General features: G+C 35.3%; 1 protein-coding gene across 1 annotated transcript in view; it reads right to left on the bottom strand.

Annotated features, from left to right (window-relative positions):
* PDHX (pyruvate dehydrogenase complex component X) overlaps positions 1–12919 on the bottom strand; it is a 77114-nt gene that overhangs the window by 41422 nt on the left and 22773 nt on the right. The window contains exon 3 of the mRNA XM_063093639.1: positions 4098–4198. Coding sequence (XP_062949709.1) covers positions 4098–4198 — 101 coding nt within the window. The remainder of the gene's footprint in view (positions 1–4097; positions 4199–12919) is intronic.

Genomic DNA, 12919 nt, shown 5'->3' with positions numbered 1-12919 from the left:
GCCGATATCCTTGATGAATATAGATGCAAAAATCCTCACTAAAATACTAGCAAACAGAATACAGCAACACATATGTAAAATTATTCACCACGATCAAGTGGGATTCATCCCAGGGATGCAAGGTTGGTTCAACATACGCAAATCAATAAATGTGATACACCATATTAATAAACTCAAACACAAGGACCATATGATCATCTCTTTAGATGCTGAAAAAGCATTTGATAAAGTTCAGCACTCATTCATGACAAAGACCCTCTATAAGTTAGGTATAGAGGGAAAGTATCTCAACATAATTAAAGCCATATATGATAAACCCACCGCCAATATCATCCTGAATGGGGAAAGGCTGAAAGCTTTTCCTTTAAGAACAGGAACTAGACAAGGATGCCCAGTCTCAACACTCCTATTCAACATAGTGTTGGAAGTACTAGCCAGAGCAATCAGAGAAGAGAAGGAAATAAAGGGCATCCAGATTGGAAAAGATAAAGTCAAACTGTCCCTGTTTGCAGATGACAGGATCCTATATATCGAACAGCCTAAAACCTCTACAAAAAAACTCTTGGAATTGATAAATGATTTCAGCACAGTAGCAGGATACAAAATCAATACACAAAAATCAGTAGCATTTCTTTTCTCCAATAGTGAACATGCAGAACGAGAAATCAAGAAAGCCTGCGCATTTACAATAGCCACCAAAAAAATAAAATACTTAGGAATTGAGTTAACCAAGGAGATGAAAAATCTCTATAATGAGAACTACAAACCACTGCTGAGAGAAATTAGAGAGGATACAAGAAGATGGAAAGATATCCCATGCTCTTGGATTGGAAGAATCAACATAGTGAAAACGTCTATACTACCCAAAGTGATATACAAATTCAATGCAATCCCCATCAAAATTCCAAAGACATTTTTCTCAGAAATGGAAAAAACTATCCAGACATTTATATGGAACAATACAAGACCACGCATAGCCAAAGCAATGCTGAGCAAAAAAAATAAAGCTGGAGGCATAACACTACCTGACTTTAAGCTATGCTACAAAGCTATAATAACCAAAACAGTATGGTACTGGCATAAAAACAGACACACTGACCAATGGAATAGAATAGAGAATCCAGAAATTAACCCACACACTTACTTCTGTCTGATCTTCGACAAAGGCACCAAGCCTATTCACTGGGGAAGGGACTGCCTCTTCAGCAAATGGTGCTGGGATAACTGGATATCCATATGCAGGAGAATGAAACTAGATCCATACCTCTCACCGTATACTAAAATCAACTCGAAATGGATTAAGGATTTAAATATACACCCTGAAACAATAAAACTTCTTAAAGAAAACATAGGAGAAACACTTCAGGAAATAGGACTGGGCACAGACTTCATGAATACGACCCCAAAAGCACGGGCAACCAAAGGAAAAATAAACAAATGGGATTATATCAAACTAAAGAACTTCTGTACAGCAAAAGAAACAATTAACACAGTTAAAAGACAACCAACAGAGTGGGAGAAAATATTTGCAAAATATACATCTGACAAAGGATTAATATCCAGAATATATAAGGAACTCAAACAACTTTACAAGAAAACAAGCAACCCAATTAAAAAATGGGCAAAAGAGCTAAGTAGGCATTTCTCTAAGGAAGATATACAAATGGCCAACAGACATATGAAAAAATGCTCAACATCACTCAGCATCCGGGAAATGCAAATCAAAACCACACTGAGATACCATCTAACCCCAGTTAGGATGGCTAAAATCCAAAAGACTCTGAACGATAAATGCTGGCGAGGTTGCGGAGAAAAAGGAACTCTCATACATTGTTGGTGGGACTGCAAAATGGTGCAGCCTCTATGGAAAATGGTATGGAGGTTCCTCAAACAATTGCAGATAGATCTACCATACGACTCAGCTATCCCACTGTTGGGAATATACCCAGAGGAATGGAAATCATCAAGTTGAAGGTATACCTGTTCCCCAATGTTCATCGCAGCACTCTTTACAATAGCCAAGAGTTGGAACCAGCCCAAATGTCCATCATCAGATGAGTGGATACGGAAAACGTGGTACATCTACACAATGGAATACTACTCAGCTATAAAAACGAATGAAATACTGCCATTTGCAACAACATGGATGGACCTTGAGAGAATTATATTAAGTGAAACAAGTCAGGCACAGAAAGAGAAATACCACATGTTCTCACTATTGGTGGGAGCTAAAAATTAATATATAAATTTACACACACACACACACACACACTCACAAAAACGGGGGGGGGGAGAAGATATAACAACCACAATTACTTGAAGTTGATATGACAAGCAAACAGAAAGGACATTGTTGGGGGGGGAGGGAGAAGGGAGGGAGGTTTTGGTGATGGGGAGCAATAATCAGCCACAATGTATATCGACAAAATAAAATTTAAAAAAAAAAAAAAAAAAAAAAAGAAGGGGTTGGGGGCCCCAGTAATGTCACCTTCATTTTTTCTCAAATTTCCACTGTAAAATTGCATACTTCCATTCCTATTATCCAAAAAGCATGTAGAATAATAATAAAGACATAAAGTCCTAAAATATACATACTATCTCTTCCTCAGTAAAAATAGCTGTGCCACTAAAGCTGCTAACAACTATACCCACCCCCTCTCCAACCTTACTGGGGGCCAGATGAATAGGCACCACTGACCCAGTGACACAGTTAGCAATCTGAAATGCACTACTAAGCAACTAGGTGGAAAATGCTATCAATTCTGGAAGACCTTCACAGCCAAACAGTCCAGAACCAGGGCCAAGAACAAAGCCTGCCAAAAGCACGCATGATAAAATATAACTGGGTTTATTACATATGGTAATTCAAGCAATCTTTTTCTTTTTCAAAATATTACATAAATTAGTCAAGGAAACTATTTTTGGTGCAAATATTTATATTTTCCTAGTTATAAAGGCACAGAAATTTTAGCCTTCAATTCATATTTCCTCCAACGAAATTAACCGTATTTTCAACAATGTGTTTCAACCTAGCTGTTAATATCATAGATGACAAGTAAAGGAAGTCTGACACACTAAATTGTCAAAAATAAAACATACTGGCTAGAAAAGAGGGGAAAGAGAATTTCTTAGTAAGCGACATGAACAAAAAAACTCTTTCTAGACCTACGTCTAATCAGAGTACAACACTCCAAAGTGTGTTCTTTGGATAGAATGTACAAAGAAAGGTGTTACAGCCATGCTCAAAGCAGAGGTGAGCTGGTGACACAGAACTAAAAACACATCAACAAGGGGCTACTGATAGATGTGTAGCTTATCTGTACAAATCAAATGGTAGAGTCATAAACATATACTTACCGTCCAGTCACAACCAACCAGTACAAATTATTAGACAAACACACAGACTGACATGACGGCTAATGGTCACCAAGAGCAGAGTAAACAATTATAATAATGGGCACAGCAACATTAATTGAGCAAGTGGTAGATAAGAAGATAAGAATATACTCGTAAGTATTTTCTCACTCTTTCCTCTCACTCTTTCCTACTACCCCATGATGTAGTTGTTATTATCATCATCTGCACTTTATTATGAAGAAAAAGGCACAGAAGGTTAAAGAATTTGCTAATTCCTACATGACTAATAACTGGCAGAACTTTCTGGCAATATGAATCAGTCAGCAGTGTGACTTTAGAGCTCAATCTTAGCTGCTACACCACACTATCTAGTAAATGTTCTAGAAGTTAAGAAACAAACATGCTTGTTGGCTCCATCAGTGAATATACCATGTAACCCTAAACAGTCATGCTTTTATCATATGTAGCTTTAAGCATTTTATTTTACTTCTTTTCACATAAGCTTTATTACTCCATTATAAAAATAACATACACATTACAGAAAATTTAGAAAATACAGAAAAATAGGGCTGTTATTAGACCTTAACACTAAGACATTTTAAGCATCTAAATTAAAAATGTATTATATAGTAGATAATACATACAAATAAAGAGGTAAAAATAAAAGGAAACTTTATCTCAAGGAATTTTACAAGTAAGAAATCTTCATCCTGTTGAAGACAATCAAAATAAAAACTTACCACTATTTTGGCCAAGATGCCGTCATCACTTGCATCTAAGGTAACCACAGCCTTGTCAGTCTCAATTTCACATAATGCATCTCCAGCACTCACAGCTTCACCTACAAAACAAGACTGCGTTTGTTTTGTTTTTTAAAATATAAATATTAATATGTGTATGTATGTGTGTATATCATGAAGAAATACCTTCTGGAGCTATTTCTGGGCTGTGGAGTTATAAGTCTCATTGTGTGTGTGTGTGTGTGTGTGTGTGTGTGTGTGTGTGTGTGTGCACATGTTATGCTATGTTGTATTTTCCAAAACCTCTATAATGGACACAAATGATTTGTTATAATAAAAAAGCTATTACAAAGATTATTGAGCAAAAATTAAAAATGAAACCACACTCTAGAGACAATAGCAATGAAAGCAAATCCTCCAGTGAACAAATCAATTCCAGACCCCTCATCTTCCTCTCCCCCTTTAATATACTTTGACTATTATTCCATCAAGACAAGTTTCACAATTAATAGCACTTCTGAGCTAACATCTTAGGGCAAGTTCAGAAACCCTCACAGTACCACACAGTAGAAATGAATAAAGCATATAAAGCACAAAAAGAGAAAATCAAAGACACAGTTAAGTCAAATAAGGACCATTTTTATGCAACAGAAAAGATATGGAAACTCCAAAATGTTGAACAGGACTTGAAGCTACAAACTTAACTGCTTTCTAGATCTAGAAGCAGGTTTGAGGTGGAGAGGGGAAAAGAGCTACAGTGTTTGGTTTCCTTTGGGGAGTAAATGGAACTAAAAGTAGCCTGCTGGAGAAAAGGAACTTAAATCAGATCCACTATTTGAAGCTAGGGCTAAGTTGGGTTCCTCTGGTGAGAACAGAAGGCTGATAAAATGGGCAATTAAAATCTGTTGACTGAGACTATGGCTTTAATCAGAAACTGAGTCTAGGAAGGTATGGGACAAAAACACTGCCTCTATATCAGGAGCAGAGCCAAACCATGCTCTGGCTCCTGGGCTGCATCTGCTAATATTCCCAATATCAACAGCAAAATCCCTGGAGGAGGGCGGTAGGGGGGAAATGAATAGGAGGGAAGACACTGAAACAAACAAAAATAACTTCCACTCAAAAGTAAATGGCAAAACAAAGTTCTGAAACATGAAGAAATCTAACACTAAGAAAGCAAGCTACAAAATCAGTAACTGGGACAGAAATTTGTATGTTCAAAAACATAAATGAAGGTAAAAGAGCCATCACAAGAAGAAGGAATTTTTAAAAGTACAGAAATGAAACAATATTGTATCAGATAGAAAGAAAAAAACTAACTAGAAATCATGGAAATAAAAAATTCAATCACTCAAATAAAAAGAAACAATCAATAGGATATATTCTAGACTGAACATAGTGAAAGAGTGAATTAGTAAATTAGTAAATTGAAAGGTGGTATTAAGGAACTACCAGAACTTAACAAAGACAAACAAAAAGAAAAAACACAGGACAGAGCAGTTAAGTGACACAGATGGAGGCTGCAATGTTTGTATAATGGAGTTCCAAGGTAAGAACCGGAGATGCAATACATGAAGAGATAAAGTGCTGAGAATTTCACAGAACTGGAGAGAAATATCCTTGTAAAGAAAGAGTTCTAAATAAGGTTAGAATAGGTGTATTGACTAGGAGACGGCACAAGGGAGCCTTGTAGTTTGCTAGGAATACTTTAAATCTTGTTCTAGCTGGTGGCTACACGCGTATATGTGTACATGTGGACATAAAAATGAACTGAGCTTACACTTTATCCAAGTTATACCTTGACAGAAAATTAAACAGAAAAAAAGAGTATTAGACTATATATACATAAATCCACATTAGATACACTGCAGAGAAATTACATATTATCAGCAATAAAAACACAATCTCAATTGCTATCAGAGGAAAAAACAGACTACCTCAATGGAATGACAGACTGAGAGCACACTTCTCAGCAACTGCAGTAGAAGTCAGAAGACAATGAGGTAATATTTTCAAATAGTAGAGGAAAAATAACTGTCTAGAATTTTATATGCAGCCAAACCATCATTTAAGAAGGAAGGAAAAGTATTCTTTAGATAAATAAAGGCTAAGAAAATTTACTACCTATTGATGATCACTTAAAAGAGCTCTTACAGGATAATTCTTCATGAATTGGACACAGAGATAACCCACGGGATGGAAGAAACAAGGTATCACAGAAATTGCTAAACTGTCAGCTATTAACGATTTAAAAGATAATGATTGAGGGATTAAAAAAAGGTAAAACAAACTCTAAAAAATAATAAGATTGATAAGGGAATGTTTAGGTTATAGTTAAAGCATGCTAACAACTTTGATAGTTAGGAGGAAAAAATACTGAATATCTCTAGACTTTATAGGAAAAATTTAACTTAAGAATTTAACAACAAAAATATAATCTACAGCATTTGAAAAAGCAGAAGAAAAACAGAAAATAACAAAAATGATCATCTAACTGAAGACAAGCACATGAAAAGAAAAAAGCAGAGAATAAAAATAGAAATGTGCAAAAAAATGGTAGATCAAATGTATCAAAAATCACAATAAATCTAAATAGATTAAATTACATATTAAAAGGAGAGATTATCAAAATGAATACCAAATGAATACAAAAATAAAATCTGGGTAAATGTAGCTTATAAGAGATAGCCCTAAAATAAAAGAGTAAAAAATAAAGAGATAGAAAAATACAAACATACAAATACATTCCCCAAAACACACACACCAAAAATAGCTAGAATAGCAATATTAATAGGCAAACAATAAAAGTACATGAAGGAAAATCTAAAACACTAAGTTAACAAATAGGCTCGGAAAGTTCACTGTACAGAAACTACTTCACTATATACCAAAATATTCAAATAGATAGTTATATTATATCCAAAGTTAAAATAGTCCAGAGCTACCAATATGTTATTTTAATAGAAATAAGCTTATCTGTTAAATGATATTTATTGATCACCTAAAAGTGCCTTGTCTAACCCCAAGATAGCCCTAGTCAACAAATATTTACTGCAAATGTATTGGGGCACTGAGGCTACAGCAATGGAAAACAACAACAATAATAACAACAACAAAGATTTAAGATTTCTGACCTCAAGAAGTTTGCTTAATATCTAGTGATGAGTAAACTGGAAATCACAGCAAGATAAGGTGAAGTCAGGATGCTCTTAGAACATTTAGGAGGTGCATCTAATTCAGTTTTTGGAAGGTAAGAGGCAGCTTCCTAAAACAAACTGCACCTATTTGAGCCTGAAAAGATGAGGAGAAAATACAGTAAAAGGGCAGTAAGCCAGGCAGAAGACAACACACCCAAAGCCCTGGTGGCAAAGAGGACATGAAACTTTGGAGGCACTGGCAAATAGTACACAAGTGAAGCAATGAGAGGTTATGCCAGTGAGATAAACAGAAACGGACCAAAAAGGACCTTTTTATACCATACAAAGATAGCTACAGTGCCGGATTATATAATATCACATACTTCTTTATATGAGACATGTTTTAGAGCTAAAACAGATTGTATTTAGAAAGGAAAAAAAATCACTCCTTTATATGTTTCTGCTGTATGCATGAAAGAAACTATTGAACTAGGTAACCTAGCAATTCAATATTTCTTAGATGCCTAGAAAATAAATTCTGGCCATAGGAAAACAATAAAATGATGTTATATTATTTGTGCTCACCCATATTCAAATTGCAACCACCCTTTAAGAACCATCTACAAATTCTACTTCATTCGTATAACTTTCTCGCAGTAACTCAATCTATATGATTTTATTCCTGAATTCCTATAGCAGTTACAATTAATTTGAAAAGAATCACAAACTGCATTATAAAATGTTGCACTGCTTCTGTTAATTACTTTTTTAAATTGTGTTTTCCTGTGTTTACTAGACTACGAGCTTCTTCACAATAAGAACAGGACATATCTTAAGTGTTTTATATTTCACTCCCACTGTGCAGGTCTCAGGCCAGTGCCCCACACATAATGAATTTTATCAGCACCGCACTCTCCCGAGTGAGCCACGGGCCGGCCCGGCATAATGAATTTTAGATGAAAATGCTTTAGAAAAAAAATTACAATAATTTCACAAGCACTTATTTCCTCATAAGGTATACATCAAACTGTCCTTTATATTTCTTTTGGTTCTAACATTTGACTTGCAGCATGCTTCTAACATTTAAGAAAAGGAGCCATTTTCTTTTTTTTAAAAAACTATACCTATCTCCACTCACATAACACAGACATATATGTCAGCTATATAAGAATGCTTACAGAAACAGAAAAAAATCTATTGTATGGTGAACTACCCATGAACCACAGCAAAGTTTAAAACACAATATTATTATGTATGCTACCATTACCCCTAATTTATCACAAAACTATGGTTCTATCTATCAATAATCAAACATAATGTAAATGCCAAAAGAGAAACTTGAGACTAAATCATGAGTCATGAAAATTCCAAATCTACTCAGTTTCAGCTTCGATCAACAATTTAGTGCTATAATTTATAAATGCAGAGTCGTTTACAAGGAACCACTCCCAACTCGGACATGAGTTTGACTCCAAGCTCTGACACTAGTGATCTTGACCAAGTTACTTAATCTCTCTGACTCTCAGAAAGATTTTGAATGTGAAGCTACATAAAAAAATCACTGAACTGGAAGTGTCAGGTTAACACTTAACATACATCTTTAGATAACACTTTATAACACCTTTACGTAAAAATGAAAATAAAATGTCAGGTACATTACTAACAACCATTATGAATTAGGACACATTCTAGCCTCCTATTCCATATTCTGTCATTTCAAACAGATCATTCAATAAACATTAATGTATAAGGCACTATACTAAGCACCGGGTATAAAAACAACAAGATATGGTTCCGTCCACAAAGAGTTTATAGACTAACGGAAAAGACTGAGCAACTAGGACCGAGGCTCATGGATGACAGGAGGTGACAGACGGCTTCTCAGCTGTCATGTTGATAGCTGGTTGCAGAAGGAGATGGCAGCCCTGGTGTGTTCCTGCGCCATCTCCTCGTGGTCCGTGTCAGTGGCGGAGGTGGAGCGGGCCCGGAGCGAGAGTGCGGGCCCCAGGAGGGGCCACAGCAGAGGCCCGCCCGGGGGGCCGCTCCCCAGCACCGACGCCAGCATCATCATCCTGTTCCTTTGTGCAGACGGGCAGCTGCCAGAGCTGGGGACTGGAATATACAGACACTTCCCTTTCTCTTTTTAAGTTCTAGGTATTAAAAGTACAGTCTCAGTCAAACACTTAAAGTGATGTTTATTTTATTAACTGAACATATCCTGTGGCTTTCACAAAATAATTTTGTTCTGCCAAAAATTAAGAATAAAAGTCTTATCCAAAAGGTGTATGTGGGGATAGGGGTGGAGGATAGGTAGTTTTTATCAGTAAGACCAAGTAAGTCACATTTACATGAACATTAAAGAAAAAAGCCTCTTCTCAGTGCTATGTTGAACCATAACAGCAACCATGATTAGAAACAAAAATAATTCAATTGTTTACTCAATAAATATTTACTAGCTGCCACTATGTGAATGACACTGTGTGCGACACTATGTTAAAAATAATAATAAAATAAGACAGACCTGCTTCAAGAAGTTCCTAATCTGACTGAAGAAGAGTACAACAAGCAGGCAATGCCAATCCCATCCAATTAGCACCTACAGCAGAACGGGAATATAGAACAAGGATCCCTAGTCAGTGTTTGTCCACCCTTTTCATCACACACACAAATAGGATAATATTTACATGGCCCAAGACCTGATGCAACCTGGCTGTTAGGCCAGTTGAAGTCCTGCCCTAAAGGCTGAAGGCATGGTAGTAATTTGAGAAAGAGCCTGCCTGTTAAGGCAAGGTTAACCTCCCATACATCCCTCTGGTCTAGAACATCAACTCTACAATGGCTACTGTACTGGAAAGTTCAACACGGAACATTTCCATCACTACTGAAAGTTCTATTGAATAATACTGTAATCTATAATTCCATTTACCAATTTTAAAATTCTGATATAATACAAATATTAGCAATAAGTGAAAAAAAAGCATAATGATGGGATGCAATTCAGCAATAAAAGAAAAGAATTGCTGATACATGCTACAACACGGATGAGCCTCAATCACGCTAAATGAAAGAAGCCAGTCACAGAAGACCACATATTATAATTCTATTTACATGAAATGCCAAGAAAAGCCAAAATTTTAGAAAGAGACAGAAGGCAGAACAGCGTTGTCTAGGGCCACGGATGGGAAAGAAAGTGACTGCAATCAGGCTGCAGGAATCTTTTGGGGGTGACAGAAATGTTCTAAAATTGGTATGTGGTGGTGGCTGCATAACTCTATACATTTACTAAAAATCACTGAATTGTGAACTTAAAATGTTATGATATGTAAATCATACCTCAATAAAGCTATTAAAATAGTAGTACTTTGAAAAAATATTGGAGCTATTTGCGAAATGTAGCTTTCAAAAACCTTCCATTTTAGCACTGTAGACATGCATATTCCCAGAAATAACAGAAACCAAAGCCTCTTCTACAGTAGAATCCAGAGACTCGAATAACTCTCTTGTGGAACCTAGTGATGCAGAATAAAGCTTCTTTCAGAACGGTTTTATTTCTGAGTTTATATTATATAAAACTACATTAGTTCAATATAGTCTAAGACTTCACAAAAACTATTTGAAATATGCAATAAATATCCCCTGTCTCATGACATAAGGAATGATCACAAAGAATGACAGTATCTGAAGGACAACACCAAGAGCAGCAGCAAGCACCTCTGGTAAGCACATATATCCTGTATGTTCCAGGCACTGTGGCTAAGTACTTTATGCAACTATCAGCTGGGTTTTGTTCCTCAGTGCTTTATGGCAGAGCAGAAAATCTTAATAAAGAAAACAATGTTTTTCATACCCTCAAATATTTTCTCACAAAAGGGAGACAAGAATATTTTCTTCCTTTCTGTTATTTTGGTTAATTTATTTGACCTTTCAATTGATGAAAAAATACACTATGTCCAGCTTAATTAAAATGAAAATATCTGAAGCCCCTGCCTCCCAAACAGAAAACTTGTAATAAAATGTAAAATTACAGCTCAAGTCACCTTTTAAGAGATTTTGAAATTGTGGGTGTTACCTAGCCTTAAAAGTTTGTAAGACTGAACCGCTATCCATGGAAAGTTAATGGATCATTATTTAGCCTTTGCTTAAAAATAAACTAAATTTATAATTAGATATATCACTATTCTTTCTCACGAAAAAATTTCAATCTTAACGTGTCTAAACTCATTATTTTAACAATGGTGACCATACACTAATAAAGATCTCAAAATCAAACAAACAAAAAAACATAGGTAATAAAAGAAAAAGGTTTATAAAAAAGTACTGTCAGAATATAAATCTGCTTTTAATATAAGACATCTGAACCAAGTTATCACAAATGTACCAAGCACCAGGCATACTTATACATATACAGTCATACCCATGTGTACAGTACATTAAGTGTTAATGAAAAGAAGCAAATTACACTTAAAAGATCACAATTAAATCAGAAAGGTAATGAGCTTAAAAAAGAAGCTAGCGAGTTACTAAGAACCAAGGATTAAGACTGCTCTCAATTATTTACAAATATTTTGGTAAAAATTTTCCCATCAGTTGGCAGAAAGAATTTTAAGAGCAACCTTCAGGGAAACGTGCTCCAGGGGCTTAAAATACATCCTGGCCTGTCTCTACATGAAAACAGCACATCATAATCAAAAAGAAAAAAGAGCAGAATAACGAGACCATATGTGTTCTGGCACTTTATCACACTGTCCATATTCTAACGGGTGTGAATAACTTATCAGCTTGCCAGTGAGCTGGAAGTCTGAGAGATAAATGTTCTCCAAAGAATCCTCTTATCTACTTGCCTATAAATTTTCAAAGCGTGAAGAGAAATTTAATCTTTTAAAAATAATCCCTAAAACACTGTTCTGTGTCTGAATCATTACTTAATGACACCAACACCCTGTCATATTGAATATGAAAATAGCCAAGGCTCTATAATTCATCAGAGAAAAGAAACTTAAAAATAGATTCCAGTTGATTACATTATTTATAAAGGTGAAATTTTCTTAGATACTGATAATTATTTTAAAAGATGGCAGCCGCCATGCAGAGCCAATTGCTCAAAGGGCTTCCTAATGAAGCACTGGCTCTTTCATTTATATGACACATGTCTTTCTTAAATTCTAGAAAATTCTCTGCCATTTTTTCTTTAAATATTGCCTCTTTCTCATTCCCTTTTTTTTTCTCCTTCTGGAATTCCTCCTATTAGGTTATTAGATGATTATCATTTTATCCTTCACGTCTCAACTTCTCTTTCATATTCTCCAATGCTTTATCTCCCTGTGCTACAGACAAGCTAATTTCTTCAGATTGTTCTTCAGTTCACAAATTCTTTGTTCAGTCATATCTTTTGCTGTTGTTGTTCAGTCATATCTAATCCCCCTTTAACCTAACCTTGAGTTTTTTGTTTTTTAATTTTAGAGACAATATTTTTCATTGCTAGAAGTTTCATTTGTCCTTTTAAAATCTGCCTGAACTTTTTGGAGAGTGTCTGTTTTTTCTCATATTTTCAATTTCTTCTCTTACATGTTTAATCATTTCAAACTTACATTTTTATGTACCTAGTAATTCCAATTAGTGAAGTTCTTGGAGGTCTAGTCCTGCTGCTTGTTATGCCTACTGACTTTTGCTCCTAAAAGACTGCTT

This window comes from Cynocephalus volans, chromosome 4 (genome assembly GCF_027409185.1).
Source record: "Cynocephalus volans isolate mCynVol1 chromosome 4, mCynVol1.pri, whole genome shotgun sequence".
NCBI lineage: Eukaryota > Metazoa > Chordata > Mammalia > Dermoptera > Cynocephalidae > Cynocephalus > Cynocephalus volans.
Note: the sequence above shows the minus strand (reverse complement) of the source record. Positions and strands in the feature narration are given on the sequence as shown.